The following is a 20,482-nucleotide window of genomic DNA, read 5'->3' on the forward strand; positions in this document are numbered from 1 at the left end:
TGGCAATATCCTCTGATTGCTAATAAGGGGGTTGAATGCTGACTTATATGCGAAAAGGGGGTTAGGGGGCTTCGCTTATCGGTAGTCAATTTGGGTGGCTGCTTATGTGGTAGGACGGCTAAGTGGTTAGGGTGCTTACGAGGCTTGTGATACTTCCGCAAATGGAAACGTCAACAAATGAGGGTGCTCAGATAGCTGCCTGGCTTCCTGTCAAAAGTCTGCTAAGGGAAATATTTCTCAAGCATTACCTTCAGAGCCGGGTTGCCGTCGGCATAGTCTCACTAAGCACGATACCTTTCATTGTCAGCAGACTTCGACATATCGGGGGAAACATACCCTTGCAAGTCCCACTCCGGTCCGATCGGCTAAAAACTCATAGGATTGGCCGTAAGTGTGCCTCTACTAGCTGGATGATCCTCGGCAACATATTGATGTTTACCAAAGCCCCAAAACCCAAGTTGGCCCAAGTTGTATTGATACATTACGGCATGGTCAAATCACGGCGATTCAAAGGTGTGCCCTATTGCTGGCGATTCCGCAAGTAGGTTGCTCGTAGGAGGGACGTTCATCTACTTGCAAGGAATTGAAGGTGGGAGACATGATATAATGTGTTATTTGTAGTGTTTATTGCGGCATCTCCGAAAGTCCCAGCTCTGGCCAACAGTTTGACAATTGTAGTACCTGATTCCACTTGAGCGGATCATCCTCGGTCAGCCCGAGCGGAGCCCTGTCGTCCGCATCGACAGGGAACAGCCAGAACCCGAATGCCGCGTCGACCTCGCCCGGCGACCAGCTGTAGGGAGGTTTGTTCTTGCGGAAGCCGGACACCGTCTCCAGCATGGCCTTCCACTGCTTGTTCTCCTTCTCCAAGAACCGCGCCGCGTCCTCGGAGCCAAAGACGGCGTCCCCTTCGGTCGGCGTCTGAGCCAGTAGATAGCGGTACTGTATTGAGTTGGCGTGGTCGCGGTGGATTGCCGCGTTTGCGAGCAACCGGTGCCATGATTTCATGATCTCGCGCGGGTCTGGCGTGGCGATGATCACTTTCTCGAGGTTTTCGTCGATCGGTCTGGGGTCGGCACGCAGGCGGTCAAAGACGGGCTCCCGCGTCATGATGGGGAAGCCATCGTTGAAGCGGACTCCCAAGCCGCGAATGGGACTGAGGGGTCCGGCGTTCCTTCGAGCAAAGGAGGTGATGTTGACCCAGAAGACTTCGCGCAGTTGTGAAAGCGTCTCCAAGTAGGCTGTTCTTGCTGGCAGGTCTAGGTGCTCCGGCTTCAACGCCACCCAACCGGAAGATTGAATAGTATTTTGGTCGATGGCGAGGTTTCGGAGACCAACGCCCAACGGATCGTATGCCTTGATGTCAAACATGTAGTCCACCACTGTATCTTTTGCTGGAAAACGCGTTTCCAGATGTAGAAAGTCGTACTCGGGATTCAGGTATAAGATCGATGCTTTTCTCGTCTTCCCCCAGGGGTCCCGTATGTAGCACGGAATGTGAATGCGGTAGAATAGCAATGCCTCATACCTAGCTTCAGCACTGACTCGCAAGAGCTTGCTGTAGATATGATAGCCAGGTATCGTGGCGTGATATCGACCCCCAGTGATAGCCTTCCCACAATCGGTTCTGTGGGAATATCGAATATCGGCATCTGCATCCGGCTTTGGTAGCGCCAAGTCTACCCTGATCAACCGATTCCGCTTCAGGGATTCGCGCCATATCTGCAGCCGCAGCTCTCCGGGCAGACGAGTGAATTGCGGAAATGCATCATGACATGGAGGTCTGGGTTGCGAGATATTGTAAATCGACTGGTATTCCTTTGGCGCCATAGTGACTCGGCAAAGGCTCAATAGCATCTACTTTTGCGGATCCTGGCTAATGGTAGTCCGAAACGACGAAGCCGTTGGGATTTGACACATGGATGGTAGTGCTCTTATAATAGAGAGCTGTAAGAACTAGTGCGGCGCATGCCGGCATTCCTTTTCCCGGTCGAGTTGACATAAGCAGGTGACGTAGATAAGGCACCTTTGCACATAGCTCTGCAGCCTGGTGGCACAGCAGTAACAACGTGACTATGATCGTACTTCCCGCGTACGCAGATTGCATACATTGGGTAACCAATCAGGCTATGAATAGGAACGAAGTCGGGCATTTCCGCTTGCTCCATCCACCGTATCCGCATAAAGTTTCTATTTTCCTAATAAGGAAAATTGCGTCCTCAAGAAGCTCCACTGATCACAACCAATCGACGGGCCTGGGAATCGAATATCGCGACATCTGCCATGGCTTCAAACATGGACTATGACCGGATTTATTTTCTCCTTCTTATCCTGTATAGAGATCTGTCGGTGGCTTGGTTGCCTAAGTACATTGGTGTGTTCGTTCATTCACTGCAGACTTGCATCGACATATCTTCTTGGGGAACCATGATTACCATTATACATTATATTGCTGGATTTCTTCAATCACCAATACTGACACACGCCGACATCAATCCCATTCCTACTCCTCAATCCGCACAGTGTAGTTCGACCCCAGGCTCTGCATCGACGCCGTGTCCAGGCTATCCCCAGCCTAGAGCCTCGGCCAGACTTCTCCTCGACCGCCGGTGGGATGTACACATAGCGCGTTCCGGCCTGCTGCGTCTGTCCGTTAGGGGATAGCGGCAAGTGCCTCTCTGCTTCACCATCACCCGCAACAGCGGCAGCAACATGTGCTTCATCTAGACGGCTGACAGTGGACTCCCTCCTTTTAGTGGCGGTTGGTTGCTCGCTCTGTCGGTGGTTCCTCTGCGCCGTGAACGCACCGATGCTGCGGCCCCGGCCCGCGTGCTTGAGCTTGTTCCTCGATGACCGCGACAGCGCCGTGAGGCTGAAGAAGTTGGCCGGGAGACCGGTAGTGGTGGTAGCGGCGGTCATTTGCTTCTGGAACTGTTGCTGCTGCGGCGGCGGCGGCGGCGGCGGACCTTGTTGACGCAGCGGGGCCAGAGGGCGCGGTGCTCGCTGGCCGCCGCTTAGGGGGTGTTGGTCGTGTATTAAGCTGGTGGCCGATCTGTTCCTGCTGGGTTCGGGGAACTGCGACAGGATGGGGGAGCTCAGGGTCTCGGACGACTTGCACGGCCGGACCTGTGGCCGCTGCTCAGGTTCGGCTCCGGCCCCGCGCTCGTTGGCGCCATGGGGGTCGCGACCGCGGGCTGTCACGCTGGGGGCTGCGTGCGTTCGCAAGTGGGACGACATCGCGGTCTCCGGGCGTGACGGGAGGTGTTGCTGCTGCTGCGACGGGGCAGAAGAGCCATTGAATTCGCCCCCGCCTCCGCGCAGATGCGGCTCAGGATCGTCGTCCACCAGGACAATCATCCAGACGCCGACCTTGCCATTCGCTCCGAGCAGGGGAGTACAGTGAAGCCAGCGCGACCGGCCGGTGGACTCAATTTCGGCGTCGTCGGCATCGTCGTCAAAGTCCAAATGTGCTTCCAGGGGGTGATGATGCTTGTTATTGGCACCTTGCTGTCTCTTTCGCTGCGCCTTATGCTTCGTACTGTCCTTCGCTTGCCCGTGACTGATGTTGAGCCACTTCACCTTCGCTGTGACGCCTTGCCCCTGAGCTAGAGCCTGGACGAAATCGTCACGCATGCGCGCAGAGCCCCCGATGCGGTCCACCAACGGGGATTGCAGGATTCCCGGGACTCGCATGGAAGGGCTGGTGAACAGAATCCGGAGCGACGGATACGGCCGCACTAACAGATAGTGTTCGTAGATGCCGGTGAGACGGCCGTTGTGTCTTGCGGACAGCGAAGCAGTAGTGGAAGGCTTGTGAACTGTGTTGTGGCCGTTCGATGGGGCACATTCTTCCGTTGGGGACTCGGAGTCTCTCAGAACCACCCTCAGCTTGACCCAATTTCCCGAATGATGCCCGGCTTCGCTGTGTGATCGCGTCTCTCTACTCGCCCTGGTTGTATTTCCGTTACGCTGAGGCTGCATTTCAGTTCGCGCCCTACCGCGATGCATGTCCCCACCTCGATGGCGAACAATCTCGAGTTCTCGGGAATCGAATATTTCAGCAAGCTGAGTGAACTCGTCCTTCTCGTCAGACTCATATTCAAAGTCCTCGCCCCGGCTCTCCTGGCCCACCAGGTGCTTGAGAGCATCGAGGTCGTAACACTGCTTGGCGAGTCCCGATACATCCACCTGGGCCCCGATAAAATACCTTATCGCGCCGCGACTGTCGTAAAGGGGAGCAAGCTGCATTTGAATTGTCAGCGTCTGTTCCTGCAGCATTCAGGGCGTCTTCAAAAAGTGGATACAACATACCATGACCAGGTTCATGAATGGTGATCCATCACGACGGTAGTTCAGAAACGTTTCGTAATGTTCGATGCCAGCATTCAACTTCTCTCGTATCCGAGTGACGCTGAACGGGTTCGTGTGGGGGCCCTGGAGAAAGCGACAGTTGCGTCCAACGACATAGTCTACCCCATACTGGGTGGTCCTGTGAAACTCATCCGATGTGAAAACGATAGGATTGTCCGGTCGCGAGGGATCAGTCAAGCAGAACACTTCTGCAAGGCCCTCGGACACGTGTGGAAGTTTCCCCATGATGTGATGCTTGACCGACACCGAGACAATCTTGATCCAAACATGGGTGACGTACATGGGAAGGTCCTCACGCGTCAAGTGATCGAACGAAAGATCGGCTTGCATCTGAAGTTCCTGGTTGTAGGTGGCAGGCAGCTCCCCAGTCTCTCCATCGTGGTGAGCGACATCAGTTTCCGGTGGAGGATGCAGATTCTGTGTTACTAGATTGCTGTATTCAATGGCCCGCAACGCTTTGAGGAGTCCAAGGTAGTACTTCAACAATGCGACCGAAGCGGGCCGATGTTTGTACAAGAAGCTGGAGAAACGCCGCAGCTGTGTCGGGTCATCGAAGATGGCTTGAAGATGGCTCCGGGAGAAGAGCAGGTCGGAGCGTGTTTCCAGCTCATATTTGCATTCTTGGCCATCTTCTTGGTAGGCCGGCGTGACCAGATCAAAGCTCCCTGGCTCTAGTTCTTCATTGTCTAATGGATCGAGCCCCTCTGGCTCGCCGCCTGCTACTTGCAGTTCGGGAAGATCCTCCGACGTCCCATTTGCAGTATTGATGTCGGTCACATGGGCTGGACGAGGCGGAAGAGGCTTTACAGCAGAGTCTTGCTCTTCTGTGATGGGGCCATCTGGGCTTAAGACAACCGGTGATGTTAGCTTGAACTTCTAGGAATGCAGGCGGGATGCAAGAGTACCTTGTCATGGGCGATTGAGGCCGCCGGGAAAGGTGAGGTATGCTTCGCTCCATGTCTGCTGCACTGAAAGATGGTTCGCCGAGGACTCGAGTAGGCACTTTGTCAAGACTTGACAGCACGCGACAAAAGAAACCATCGAGAGAGACCAAGGCGAGGATACGCTTTAAGTGCAAAGATCATGCCGCTGAGCAGCATGAGAGCATGCAGCACCGAGTCCCATAGGCTATTGCTTCGTGCATTTTCAATAGATCCCCTTTGATGGTATCCGCGAGCTGTAGCAACACAGACCTTATTCTGAGTAGTCGGAATGCTACCATGTGGACGTCGGATGTTTGCTTGCTGCCAACGGTCTTGCGGCGCAATGGTCGGCGGCTCCAAGCCAAAAGGAGGTCGCGATATGTTCCGGGATCGACTTGTCAATTTGGAAAGGAGCGACCCTTGCATAATGACCCCTGTCTGCATGGTTGATTTGGTAGAAGCGAGACGACGCTGAACCAACAATGGTTACCTGAAAACCCTTTACTTTTTCTGCGCCCGGCCACACGAGGGCTTAATAACAACTGCAGCCGAGAGCCGAGCCCCCTACTCAGCTGGACAATGATGGATACGATGAGCAATGAATATATATCTCAACCGGACTTTAGAGCACTTAACAATGACTGGCAATATGAATAGGGGCTTGTGCTTGAATGTTGTAAAAGGAAGCCAGGACAAGGAGCTAGACTAGAAAATATATGAGTGCTGAGACCCGCTCAACTTCACTTGGTTTGGGTCCTTGTGAACGTCCATCTGATGGCAGCTCTACGGGGTGAATTTGCGCGTCCAGGCAATGGCAGTGCTGCCTTGGGCAGTCTGATTGGGTACCGAGAACCGACATGTTGGGGGGATATTTCCTAACACTGTCGCATCGCCCCGTACACGGTAATATCGCAAATGAAGCTTACCCATAATGATGCACTCAATGACATCAACAGCGAAATCACCGTCAATGCTGTGGAATTTTCTTGAAAATGGTCGCTAAGAAGGAGCAGAGGCTTGGGGCTAGTTGGGTAGGGAAGTACCTCTCTGTCCTGTCAGTGGTCACTGGCCAATCAGACCGTTCTTGTAGGCAAAGAGAGGTGACAAGTCAAATGGCTTCCTTCCATGCCACGCGTGCCATAAATTCTGCTTTCTCACTGGGATGCAGAAATATTGATGAGTGGCTTTAATTAGCACACGTTACCTAATCTCACTTGAGCTGAATGGCGCGAGTTCATCCGGGTGCCCCTTTTCTGGCGTGTGGCAGAGTGCTAAAGATCACAGCTGCCCAAGACGTTGTGACGTCAGTGACTGAACCATCGTTGTCATTCGACTGTCCACCCCCAACTCTATCTAAGCAATACTATCGCTTGACTATATGTCTAACTACGGCCGGCCATCAAGTGGAAGGACTCGTTTCTAATGCGATACCTTGAGAACGTGCCCTAGGTATCAGGAAACGATTGAGAAACCCTGTTGGTACATGTTCATGGCCGGGTGTGTAGCCAGTCATGACGCAATGTTGGTAAGTCGATTCGACTTCCCAACTCACATGCATTCACATCTCACCCAATTCGCAAATGAATGCAAACACATAGACTTCAAATAAGACTTGGCAGCTTTCCGAACAAATCCACACGATATTGTAGTATGGCAAATGACCAGACTGTGAAAACGCCGTCTTCGAGCAGCCGCGCCTCGAAGCAGGTCCATTTCGACAACATGAAGTCTGCCGACCGAAAGCCCATGTCGCCCTTGCAGCGGCACATCGCCTTCTGGGACCAGGACAACGACGGCATCATCCGGCCCCTGGACGTGTACGCGGGCTTCCGCGCGCTCGGCTTCTCGGTCCTGTTCTCCCTCGGCTCGCTGCTGATCCCGCTCTTCTTCTCGTACCCGACGGGGCTCGCGTACTCCGTCGTTCCAGATTGGCGGTTCCGCATCTACGTGTCGAGCATCCACAAGGCCAAGCACGGCAGCGACACGGGCGTTTACGATATCGATGGCGAGCTGCGCGAGAACATGTTCGACGAGATGTTCGCGCGTTACGACGAGCGCGGCACAGGCGGCCTGAGCGCGGGCGAGCTCTGGCACATGATCGGCCGCAACCGCTGCGCCGCCGACGTTGCGGGCTGGGCCTTTAGTTTCATGGAGTTTTGGACCACGTGGCTGCTGCTGCAGGAGGACGGGCGGGTCTGGCGCGAGGACCTCAAGGCATGCTATGATGGAAGTCTCTTCTGGCGCATCGCCGACGGGCGGAAGCGGAGGGACGAGGCGGAGCCCGCTTGGCAAAAGGGGTATGGTGTCGAGGATTTCATAGGCGGCATGTGGAGCCACAGAACTTGGAAGAACTGGGAGCTGAAAGGCCAACAACAACCGGCAGGCAGTTTGGAAGAGGAACTTGCAAAGGAATCCGACCAGGCGACCCCGCCTATCAATTGAGGTAGCTGACCTAAGTGATGTCTTATACCACATATCAACATCCCACCAGACTTAGGTGCCCTTCCTAATGCTCTCCCACTCCTCGAGTTCATGGACTCTGTGTTACAAAGTGTATTCTAAAGCATGTCCAGTTCCGTGAGGTTGTTCCGTCTCCGGCAACCCGTTCCGCTCCGCACGCCGCCGAGCCCGGTTAGCCAAGTACATAGCCACCGCCATGACGATCGTGCCGACGCCCGTGAGCCAGACGCACGCCAGCGCCGTGCCGTAGCCGGCGTAGTACCGCGGCGACGCGCGCGCGAGGTAGACGTTGGCGGCCACGATGCCGCCGCCGTTGCCGACGCTGTTGATGAGGGCGGAGCCGACGGCGCGGCCCCAGTGGCCGCGCAGGTTGTTGAGGGCCCAGGCGAAGACGACGGGCACGACGGGCGTGCCGAGCACGACGAGGAACGTGGCGGCGTACTGCGCGCGCCGCGAGAAGTCGTCTTGGCGCAGCAGGATCGCGTAGCCGATTGTCGGTGGGACCGACAGGGCCAGGATGAAGAGGCTGCGGTGCTGCAGGCGGTCCGACGCCCAGGATACCAGCAGGGCTACCAGGAATGCGACGGCCCAGACGGGGATCGTGTGCAACTGCACTTCTACCGCGCTCCAGCCGAACTCGTTGAGGATGGTTGGTAGGAAGAGGGTCATTGAGTAGGCTGTGACGATGCCTCCGAAGGCATTAAAGGCGCTTTCTACATGTTAGCCAAGTCCCCCTTTTACGCCACCACCGCCTAGGCTGTGAGTCGCTTCGTACCTGATCCAGATCTTCCAGTCAAATAGAATGGCCCTCAGCTTATGGAAATCAAGCTCATTGTCCTCTTCCGCTGGTTGATCTGATAGAAGCCTTTGCCGGACCATCTCCTTGTCTGCCAAGCTCAGGTAGTTGTTCTGTTCCGGCCAGTCGGGAATCCAAAAGACGGCGATCGTTCCGAAGAACGCGGTGATTGCCCCTTCTATGATAAAGATCCTGGCAGGAGGCAGCACGTAGTGTCAGCAGCAGATCAAAAGCACAGTCAACAAACATGAGGCATCGTCTTATGCTTCTTTTCATACCATCGCCAAGCTGCATACCCATAATGGCCGTCGAGATGCGCGATTGCGTATGCCAAAAGCTGCCAAGCGTGGGGTGGTCAGTCCGCTATAATTTGAGTTTGACGTTGAGAGACGGGAGTGGAGGGGCCAAATCAGACGTATCTACTCACTCCACCGAAAGCGTTGGCCAGGATCACGGAGCTCCAGATGACGGTCAGCCGCCTCTGGTACTCGAACCGCTTGTAGTACATGGAGGTCACGTACGCGATGCCGGGGAAGATGCCGGCCTCGAGGGCGCCGAGGAGGAAGCGCAGGGCGATCAAGGACTTGTAGCTGTTGACGAAGCCTTCGCAAATCACCACAATACCTGTGAGGAGGGTCTGTTAGACATTTCTTTTCGTCGATTTTGATGGGGTACCATATTATTATCAACACTCAATGACGAACCCCAGAAGAATATCAGCCCGGATAGATAGTACGACGGTCGGACGCATTTCACGACTAGGTTGCTAGGAATCTCGAAGAGTATGTAAGGGACGAAGAAGACCTACTCGTCGTCGCCGATGTGTTAGTAGTGCCTTGGTGATTACGGAAGAAACATGTATGATGTGACCCAGCTGACTTACTACGAGGACGATGTTGTATCGGTTTCCTATGTTCAGCCCCAGGTCCTTGTCCATCCCTGGATCTTGGCGTTGCCGATGTTGGAGCGGTCGAGGATGCTGGCGAAGTTGATGAGGAAGAAGATGGGGCAGATCATGAGGTCTAGCTTCCACACCAGCCTCTCCTCGGCCACCGTGAGGTACTCCCCTGCGTCCGCAGCACGCGGTGCGCCCATAAGGTCGCTCTCCCCAACATGCTTAGACGGATACACAGAAACGACAGTAGAAAAGAAGAAAATCTCGTTTGGAGTCAAGGGGCTCTCAGTAGCCAAGTATTATCAATTCCTCCCACCCCCTCCCACAGGCCTTTCCAAGCCGCTGTGGCGGCGTGGCCCCTAATAAATCGGATGAAAGCGCTAGTCATTACGGTCCGATCACAGTTCCAGGCGAGAAAGTCTCCTCACAGGCAGAAACAACGACATTTCCAGTTCTGTCCGACTGTGCAGACTGCCAGACTATCATCTCAAGCGGTCTGACAGCACATGCTGAAAGAAGAGTCCATATACTCCCCGCGCTCTGCCAGGCTACCCACACCACACGTCCTTGAGGCTTTCTTGAGACAGCGACTAAGACCGGCCCCATCCGAGCGCCCTTCTACCCGCATTCATATCTCGGTCAGTCCCGTTAGGACTCTAGTTTGACTCGAAACACCCTGCCTAAGTCAGGGCGTTACAGTAGCGCCCTGCGGCTCTGGTCACTAATCATAATACCGCTACTGCTCCTGCGTCGCTCTACAACTGTAACGTGATTGGATGAGATCGTGAAGTAGTATTTCAGCTTTATTTGGCTCTTATGTTTCCCTTCTACCGGGTTTTTTTTCTTCTTCTTCTCGTCCTTTCTCTAGTTGTATGTAGACCTTAACCATCCGCGCTGCTGTTACACAAGCTCGACTACTGAACCAACGGCTTACTATGTTATTTTTGCTACATTGATCCTAATTTATGTATTAGTGCGGCGAAGAGGAGCATGGGGCTAGGTGTTTCGATCCTTCACGGCACAACGGTCAGCTGGCCAAAGAGTGCAGGGCTCTAACGGGCCATCGGTGGTATCGGTAGCCCACCCGCAAAGGGTCGTCGTTCTCGGGGCTCTAGATTCAGCAAACAATTGGCTGTAAAATGGCCCCTTACTACCAAACCAGTAAGGGGGTTTCTAAATCCAGCTTCGAGTGGACATTAGGCAAATTGCACCACTTGAATCCTTCGGCCGATGAAGGGCCGTGGTTCCCGCTTTGGGAAAGGAAACAACCAATGGGGGTTATAAGTATTCGTAGTATGGGCGGCCTTCATACTTCTTCTGATAGTAATTAGTTTGACATTCACAAAGGTCTTTAACCAGGTTTACGGTGTAATAAAAACTAGCCAGCCTTATCCAGATATGCAGATCTCCACGCTAATACTGGCTGGCGCTGCTGCTGTCACCGCTATGCCGGCATCCGGAGACACCCCACAACCTGACAAGAAACCGGGTTGGTCCTACGAGGTCTACTATTGGAACATATCGAATTGGAGGACTGCAGAGCTGGGTGGCGATGTGACTCGCTACCATTATGGCAAGTATTATCAACCCACTGTCAACACAGTTGAACGAAGTGTAGCAACACTAACCAAAAACCGCCATGGCTCTTAGTATTCGACATTTCCGCTCCGGTCTTCGACCCCCCAAGCGTCTATGCCGCGCCATCGATCCCATCGTTCACGGGCACCTGCGAGGGCGAGACTACCGCCGAGTCACCGGGTCAGACCGGTTACCTGGACTGCACCGCTAGCAGAAAGGCGGGAGAGACGTCGGACGGCGGCACCTTCGGCGGGCTGTCCGCCAGGGTGCAGCCGAGCCCCAGTTATCCCAAGCCAGACGTCGCCATTACCTTCCAGTGGACTCAGGAGATAAGGTGATTACCCCTTGAGGCTGATTTTACGTATGGGAGGACCACAAGATGCTAATCAACAAACCAAACCCAACAGCAACAAGAGGTACAATATATCGGGATATGTTTCGCCTCTGGTAGCGACCTATCTATGATTTCCTTATCAATTCTTTTCGTCATATGCGATCAACCATGGCCCCTAGTATTGACCTTCTAAACATGCGTGGGATGATTAATGGCTAACTCACGAAACCATAGTGGGCTGCTGATCAGCCAAATACGACGAATTTCGACATCCTCGAGTCGGGAATGCTGTGGGAGACTTGGGTTTGATAATGAGAAACTTCCGAGCTATTAGATGGTTATGCTTTAGGTACCTATAGGTTTTACTAAGAACCTATACAATTTATAGGTAACCTATAGGTTACTTATAAAAAGGATAAGTAACTCGTAAGTATTTATATAAAGTATCTTTTATTTATAAGTAACTAATAAGTAATAAAACATTTATAAGTATTTATAAATAACTAATAAAAAAGATTATCTTTAATAAATATAAACTAATTACTATTATAAATTAAGTTAAATCGAAAATAAAAAAATAAAAAAATAATTCGTATTATAGATTAATTAAAATAAAGATAAAGATTTTAAAAATAAAATAATAATTATACGACTAATATTTAATAAAGTAGTATTATATATAATAAGTTAATATTATAACTTAACTTAATAATATAATGAATTTTTATTTTAAAAAAAGACTATAATAACTCGAAGCGTTTATAAAGTATTAAGCGTAAGTTAACCTCGTAAATTAACGCGTATAACTTTATTTATAATAATAATTAATATTTAATATATACACCTCGAAATAATATAAAAAGAGGTAATATATAAATATTAATTAAATAAAAGAGAAGTTACGTAACGAATCTCGAGATCTCGACGAGATCTCGTAAGATCCGCGAGATTTTTAAATTAATAAAAAAGGGATTAAATATATAAGAATAAACGTTTTTTATATAATTTATATAAATAATTTTTACTTTAATAATTAATTTAAGTACTATTTAACTAATTTTATTATTACGTTATAAATTAATATTATTATTTACTATATAAATAAAAGCTTCTTTTATTATATGTTTAAGTACTTTTTTATATTATTAATATAAATTTAAATACTGTTTATTAATCTTCTTCTAAAACTTAAATACCGTTTATTATATTATAATCATTTTTATAAATTATTGCTTAAACTTTTAAATAATAACGCTATAAAAACTATATTTATATTTAAACTTAATTACTTTATTTAATAAAAAATATTTTTATTATTATTTTTAATACTTTATAATAAGATTTTATTATAACGTAGTTTATTATTAAGTTAATTATATTATTAAGTCGGCTATTTTTATACTTTTCTATTTTTATATAAGTTAATTTAACCTTAACATTTTAAATTAATTAAAATTACTCTTTATTTAATACGTTATTTAATTTTATATCTTTTTTATATATTCGCGTATTATAACTTATTTCACCGTAAATATTATAACGCCTTTTACCGGCCGCCCTCCGCTTTAATAAACCTGTAGTTCCGCTTTTATTAATCGTTAAACGCTTCCTTTTTACCTTTTTATTTTAAAACTTTTAAGATTCTTATATAATAAAGGCTCTTTTAAATTAAACGCGCGATTTTCTTATTTTTTAACGCTTAAAAAGTATTAAATCAACCTTTTATAAAGTATGTATTTAATTTTTTATAAAAGTTATTTTATATATTATTATATATATAGTTTTTATTATTTATTAAAGGATAAACGACTTTTAAAAGTTATAAGTATTAATTATTTTATTCTTATAATAAAGTATTAACTTAAATACATTATATTTAAATTTATTTTATAAAAATAGTAAAATACACGGCTTTAAAAGCGATAAAAAACTTTAACTTTATAATATAATTTATTAACGCTTTAATAAATAGCTCGATTTCTTTTTAAAAAAAATAAAGATGTATATTAAGCGTAATGATATCGTTATTTTTATAATATTTTTCGAATTCGGTTAAAATATAACTTTCGTAACCATTTAAAATTAAAAGGCGATCAGGGCTTTTCGTTCGCGTTTTAATATATTTATTAAAGTATTAAACTTAGTTTAAACTCGTTTTATTATTAGTTTAACTATTAAAAGCCGGTTTAATTACTTAATCGATCGGTAAGTTATATTCGCGAGATTAATTTTCGAGGTAATATTAACTTTAAATAATTAAAAGCGGCGAAATATATTACCTTTATAAATTAATATACCTAATAATCGTTAATTATTCTTAATTATTAAATTAAATTAACTTCGCTTTTCTATATTAATCGACGTATATTATAATAAATATTTTATTAAAATATAATATATTTTCGATTAAAATATCGTATTTAGCTTTAATATTTATAATTAATGCGAATTAATTAAAATTAATACTTAAATCTTTATAAAAAACCTTTTAATAATAGTATTAATAATTTATTCGAGTTTTAAAGTTTAAGTTACGGTTAATAAAGCGTTTAACTTAATACTTATTAACGCGATCATCGCCGCGAGATTTTAAAAATAGATTAATTATATTTCTTATAATATGAATATTAAAAAATGTTTCTTTTTTAATTAGATTTAATTCATATTATAAATACTAAATTTCGCGTCGAAATTCCATATCGCGGAGGCGTTCGCTTAAAGTAGCTTAAGAGACGTCTTATACTTTTATAGCAACTCTTTAACTAATTTAATTCGAACCTTCTCGCGTCGCTTAAATTACTAAAATAATATAATCTTTTTTTAAATTAAATCGGCATTATAATTATAAAAATAATACGTAATATACCCCACGGTTTAATTTCCTACACGGTTTAATTTCTTACTTTATATTTTCGCGTAACGCTTTATTTTTACCGCGTTCTTTTATTATATTATTATAGTCGGCTTTTAAAAAGAAAGTAACGTTATTTTAATATTACAAGCGCTTTAAAACGACTTAAAATCAAGTATACGATGTGAGGTTAAAATATATAATATTATTACGGTCGGCGGGTTAGTCCCTCGCGGGGTAGCACTTAAGGCGTAGAATTAGACAGAAATGACCGTTTAGTTATTTCCGAAGCTTTTACTTTATGGCGTAGTGGTTAGTTTAAACGTACTATAATAAATATTTTATAAAAGACCCCTTTTAATCGTCGGCGCGGTATAACTTTAAAATTTAATATTCGATTATTAACGTAAAAGCTTATTATTCTCGAGGAGGAAATAATTATAAAGTATATAAATAATTTAAATTAGCGATCGTTTCCTTCTCGTATAAGTAGCGTTAAAGATATAGCGAATCGATTACTCGGCTAACGCGACGCGAGACGCGTCGATATTAACTAGGCCTCGAGCTTTATATAATAATAACTAAACTTTTAAACGCGTTTTAATTAAATAATTAATTATTAAAAAGTTTTTTACGAAGATCTTAACGCGTATTATACGTAATTTATTCTTATACGAAATATAATTTATAAATATAAAATTTAAAAAGAGGATATTTATAACTTTAATAAAACCGGCGTTTTTATAAATTAAATCTCGTTCGCAATAAGTATTATTACTTTTAATTAATATAAAAAACTTAAGGTAATATAATAAAAAAACCGAGAATAGGTTATAATTATTTAAAACGTCGGATTATACGGTTACGCTATTCCTCCGTATATTATTTTTACTAGAAAAACAGCCTATTATCGAAGGATTAAGTGATCGTAATTACTAAAAATAACTAAACCACGAATAAAAGAGGCGAGGACTAAATTCGACACTTTAATTAATATAATAAGTCTCGTATAAAGGGTCGTTATCGCCTCTTAATCTTAAATAGCTAAAAAAGCTACTACTCGATAACTTTCGAGCTTTATTATAAAAAGAACTCGATTATTATACTCTATATATTTACTTATTTATCGTATAAGTTTTAACTTCTTAATTTCGGCTGTTTTCGTATATTAAAAAGGTTATACGAAAAAGAAATCGAGGGTTTTATACGGGCATATATTATTTATATCTTAAAAGGAAACTTTTTACCGGCATTTTTAAAAGCGTTTTAAACGATTCTTATTATTTTAATTATATAAAGAGGTTTTTAAAAAATAAGACTCGTTTAATATAACTTAAAATATATTATTTTATAATTAAATATAAAGTTATATATTTTAATACCTCAAGGGACATCTTTTAGCTTATTTATCCCTTAAGAATTAAATATTTTAAATAACTCGATTAAGGCTTAATTTTAAACCGAATACGTTTAAAACCGTATTATACGATATTAAAATAGTTTTTTAACGTTTATTTTAATTAGGTTTAATTAAATTACGAAAGATATAAGGTAAGTTATATACCGGCTCGCTCTTTTAAAAGGTGAGGTAAGCGTAGTACGAGAAGTAAATAAGATGCTTAGCTAATGCCGCCGTGCGAAAAAAGAAACGGCTATAAAATAAAAAATTACTTTATATATAAACTAAAAAAGACCTATAAATTTAAAGGGACGTTAATAAATAGTTATAAAATAAATCGCGCCGGAGTAGTAGTTATACGAGAAGGCTTAAAACGCGCCCGCGATGCTATAAAATCTACGGGGAACCCGGGCATAATACGCGCACCTATTAAAATAATATAAAAGTATTTAATAAAAACGATTTTAAATAGTTTTAATTAATTTTAAACGGTATAATAAAATTAATTATATATTATTATATAACGTTAAAAAAAGTGAGAAATTAAACTATATAAGAAATTAAACCGTGAAGTACGTTATTAAAATTTAATTATATAAATTAAAAAAGTAATTAATTTAATAAAAAATTTAAACTAATAATAAACCACGTTAAAAGTAAATAATAATAATAATAATAATAATATTAAATTAGCTGTCCGTACGTACGAGGGTTCCGGGTTTAATCGGGGTTATATTGCTATATTTTTATTATTCATGTCTATCTTTAGTGCGAGCTACGAGGGGCATCGTATGTCCCTCTTTATAAAATAGAAAAGGGGTTCGTGCGCACAGGCACGTGGCACCCCTTTTAGTGTAGTATAAAAAACCTCAGTTCCTGCTATTCTAATAAATAAAGGCTTTATTTAATAAATATTTATTATTTTTAAAAAACGTGCTCGCTTAATTAAAACCTTATTTAAGTAAACTCGTAAAAATAATTAATAAATCGAACTATATTAAATAAAGGTATAACGAATTTTTAAAAATATAATAGCTTTAAAAACGCTCTTAAATTACTTTTTTAAAACTTTAAAAAAAAATAAGCTAAGAAAAAAACTTAAAGCTATTTAATAAAAAAGATTAACCTCTTTTTATATTATAAAATTTCGACGTATTATAATTTAATTAAATTATATAAAAACCACGAAGAATACATTACATTATGAAAAATAAAATAAAGAAATTAAAAAAGAACTTAGCTAGTGTAATACCTTAAATTATTTCTTTTTATATATAAAACTTATTATTAAAATAAATACGCGCTTATATAAACACCGCCGTAGAAAATAAAGCGAATAATAAAAATTAAATATTTAAATCTAAACTAGTATAAAACATTTATATTAATATATAAATATATAATTATTATAGCGAGCTTATAAGTTTTAAAATTATTAAATATAATATATATAATAAAGAGAAATATATTATTTATTATAATTATTAAAAATAAGTGTATTACGCTCAAGAATATTAATCTTTAAAAAAGGATTTTTAAATTTTAAAAAACGATATATTAACGCTACTTAAAACGAGGACATTTTTATAATAATTATAAAAAAAAGTAACGTTAAAATTAATTACGACAGCTTATTTAAATAGTTTATTACGTTAATAAATATATTACGTATTTAATAAATAAAGAGAGGACCGAATAGTTTTTTAAAACTTTTAAATTTAAAAGAAGTTAACGTATCTCACAAGCGAATATCTTATATAAGCGAATGTCTCATTCTTTTACACCCCTTTTAATAAAATATAAGTTAATTTTATTAAAACGTATTTAATATATTAAAATTAATCGGAATCCTTATTTTTAAATACTTTTATATTATTTTAATAAGTACGCGTATTATACCCGGGCTCTCCGTAGATTTTATAACGTTATAAACGTATCTTAAACGTCTTTATACGACTACTCCTTTAACGTAATTCGTTTTATAACTATTTATTAACGTCCCTTTAAGATTATAAGTTTTTTTTACCTTATATACGAAGTGATCCTCTATCCTGTAGCCGTTTTTTTCGTACGGCGGCGCCGGCTGAGTATTTTATTTACTTTTCGAAATATCGCATTTTTATTTTTTAAAAGAGTAACTCAGTATATAATATACGTTATAACTTTTATAATTTAATTAAAACTAATTAAAATAAACGTTAAAGAATTATTTTAATACCGTATAGTACGGTTTTAAACGTATTCGGTTTAAAATTAAGCTTTAATCGAGTTATTTAAAGTGTTTAATTCTTAAGGAATAAGTAGGCCGAAAAACGTCCCCGGAGGTATTAAAGTACGTAATTTTATATTTAACTATAAAATAATATATTCCGAATTATATAAAACGAGTCCTATCCTTCGAAAGCTTCCTTATATATTCGAAACGGTGAAAGTCGCCTGGAACGTTTTTAAAAACGATAGTAGGAAGTCCTCTTTTAAAATATAAGTAATATACGTGTAACGAACGCTATCTAGGTCTTAAAAGAAACTTAGTAAGACGTACTAGGGTTTATGTTAGTAATACGAGAGAGTATTTAAACGTGCGATAGAAGTCGCTTTTATCGATATAATGAGTAATAGTTTATAAGAATAAAGATAATTAAGGTACGTAGATTTTAAAAGTATTTATAATAGAGTTATTAAGGCTATTTACTTTATTAATAAGTTAAGATTAATATCTAAATTAATTATTAAAATAAAGAGTATTTATATAAAATATATAAGGAACGTTTATAGTTATATATTTAATCTTTTTTTTATTAATCCGTTATTATTTAGTAATTTTATTTAAGCGTGCTCGGCGTTACTTAGTGATCTTTTTTAATTACGCTTCGCGTTATTTAGTAATCTTTTTTAATCACGTTCTGCGTTGTTTAGTGATCTCTTTTAAACGTTTATCGTACTACGTGACTTATTAACAGTCGCCGTTACTTTATAGGCGTATTCGTCTTATCGCTAGGCGTAGTGGTGTTATTATTATTTATTATTAAAGAAGACCTAGTTTCGTATTAGTATAATTAGCGGTGCGGTTTATAGCTATAGTATTGTAGCTTATTCGGGGTATAATAGTTCCGTGCCGGTAAGTAGGGTTTTTTAGCCGTATAATTAGGTCGGGTTATAATATTATCTTTTTTTTTCTAATTACTTTATTTTTAAAATATCGATTTTATAAGTATTTTAATTATCCGCTGTCGTGATTTATAATAGGTTCTTTTTTTATTTTTTATTATAATATGTACTTATTATAAATAGTCGCGTTAAAAAATTTCGAATTAAACTTAATCGTTTTTTTACCGTTCGTTATACGGATTTTATTAAAACTTTTTTTAAATTTAATTTTAAAGTTATGTTTTATAGTTATTATTTTATAAAAAAGTAGTTTTATATAATAATAAAAAGCGTTAATAAATATAAAAAGTGTATTCGTATTAATTATGCGTATAATAATATCGGGGTCTTATTATTTTTTTTACGGCGTATATAGGACGAGTACGACCGCCTGTCTCGGGAAGAGTCCGCTATAAAGGCTTATTTTTTAGAGCTTTAATGCCAAATTAACGAGGCCGTCGCTCGCTTTATTCGTTTTTGTAAATAGAAGGAGATGGCTCGTATTTAAAGGGTTAAATTAGTGTAACGTAGCTTACGTTTTTTAAACGAATTAGAAAAGTAGGAACGTCGAGAGTTTAAAGCCGTTATGGCCGTTTAAGTTTAAAGGGGTTTTAGTATTATTAATTAAAACGCGACCGACTTCTCTTTTAAGCCGATTTTTAAGGTTATTATTTAAACGTCCGTAGTTTTTTAATAATATTCGCTAGGTGTTTTTTAAGTTCTTAAGTATTATTTTTTAATAAGTAATTTTTTTATTAAACGAGGTATTAAAAGTTTTATTTTTTCTTTTTTTTATTAATAATTTCGTCGATTTTATATTCTTGTTAATCTGTTTCGATTTTTAGTTATGTATCGATTAGGGTTTCTTCGGCCGCTGGTTCGAGTAATAAAATATAAAATATAAGGTATATCTATATTATTTTAAGTAGTAATAATTAGTAATTAATTTTTAAAATAATTTTTATAATTTTAAATAATCCGATCTTTTTAAAGTTTAATTTATTATTTAATCGTTTTATTTTAATATTTCGTTATAAGAGGTAAACCTTTTTTTTTTTAAAGGTTAGGTTTTTTAACCTTGTTTAGTCGGCGTATCTTTTTATTTATTATTAAAAGAAGGTAAGGTCTTATTATAATATAATTTAAAGTTTTTTTAGTTTTTTAACTTATATAATCGCGATTAATACTAATTCTTTTTTTAAGGGTTTTTTAATAACCTCTAAATTATATCTATAGTTCGCTCGAAATAATAAAATATGTATAATTTCGTTATTTATGTTATTATAAGCGAATTAGGTTATAAGTAATAATTATACTTAATTATTTTATTTATAGTTAATATAGTAGCGTAGGTATTATTTTAATATTTAATTTATTTTTTTATTTATTTATTCGTTTAAAAGTAATAAGTTATAAATAACTTATATTTAATACCGAGTTATATTATAAGTAACTTTTAGAATTTAATAGTAAATAGTTTATTTTTATTAGAGATAATCGTTTCGGGTAGCCCGTGCTGGTTAATAATTATTCGAAGAAATGTGTACGCTAGGTTATTAATATCGCTAGATTTTTTATACGGTAGGAAGTAGGTATATTTCGTAAGTTTATTTATAATTATTAAGATGTTATCGTAATTAACCTTAATTAGAGGTTTTTTTAATAGGGGTAGCTTAATAATAAAGTTAAGTGTAATAGTTTTTTATACTTTATTTAGTAATAGGATCG

General features: G+C 40.7%; 5 protein-coding genes across 5 annotated transcripts; 2 read left to right on the forward strand and 3 right to left on the reverse strand.

Moving 5' to 3' along the window:
* Nucleotides 1-624: 624 nt before the first annotated feature.
* PG994_005811 (uncharacterized protein) lies at nt 625-1,830 on the reverse strand (the record flags this gene model as incomplete). The annotated part of the gene is made up of 1 exon (XM_066857220.1): nt 625-1,830. The coding sequence occupies one exon, from the start codon at nt 1,828-1,830 to the stop codon at nt 625-627; it is 1,206 nt and encodes a 401-aa protein (XP_066716489.1).
* Nucleotides 1,831-2,503: 673 nt separating this feature from the next.
* Nucleotides 2,504-5,329, reverse strand: PG994_005812 (uncharacterized protein; the record flags this gene model as incomplete). Its single annotated transcript, XM_066857221.1, has 4 exons — nt 2,504-2,575; nt 2,605-4,242; nt 4,312-5,215; nt 5,277-5,329. The coding sequence occupies 4 exons, from the start codon at nt 5,327-5,329 to the stop codon at nt 2,504-2,506; spliced, it is 2,667 nt and encodes an 888-aa protein (XP_066716490.1).
* A 1,615-nt stretch (nt 5,330-6,944) lies between these two features.
* Nucleotides 6,945-7,736, forward strand: PG994_005813 (uncharacterized protein; the record flags this gene model as incomplete). The annotated part of the gene is made up of 1 exon (XM_066857222.1): nt 6,945-7,736. One exon carries the CDS (start codon nt 6,945-6,947, stop codon nt 7,734-7,736), a length of 792 nt encoding a protein of 263 aa, XP_066716491.1.
* Nucleotides 7,737-7,838: 102 nt separating this feature from the next.
* Nucleotides 7,839-9,645, reverse strand: PG994_005814 (uncharacterized protein; the record flags this gene model as incomplete). The annotated part of the gene is made up of 6 exons (XM_066857223.1): nt 7,839-8,463; nt 8,530-8,728; nt 8,829-8,913; nt 8,978-9,174; nt 9,255-9,354; nt 9,502-9,645. The coding sequence occupies 6 exons, from the start codon at nt 9,643-9,645 to the stop codon at nt 7,839-7,841; spliced, it is 1,350 nt and encodes a 449-aa protein (XP_066716492.1).
* A 1,198-nt stretch (nt 9,646-10,843) lies between these two features.
* On the forward strand, nt 10,844-11,361 carry PG994_005815 (uncharacterized protein; the record flags this gene model as incomplete). The annotated part of the gene is made up of 2 exons (XM_066857224.1): nt 10,844-11,057; nt 11,096-11,361. 2 exons carry the CDS (start codon nt 10,844-10,846, stop codon nt 11,359-11,361), a joined length of 480 nt encoding a protein of 159 aa, XP_066716493.1.
* Between the last annotated feature and the right edge of the window lie 9,121 nt (nt 11,362-20,482).

The sequence above is a fragment of the Apiospora phragmitis genome (genome assembly GCF_038363925.1).
Source record: "Apiospora phragmitis strain CBS 135458 chromosome Unknown utg000006l:1.0-5683423.0:1.0-5690449.0, whole genome shotgun sequence".
NCBI classification, from domain to species: domain Eukaryota; kingdom Fungi; phylum Ascomycota; class Sordariomycetes; order Amphisphaeriales; family Apiosporaceae; genus Apiospora; species Apiospora phragmitis.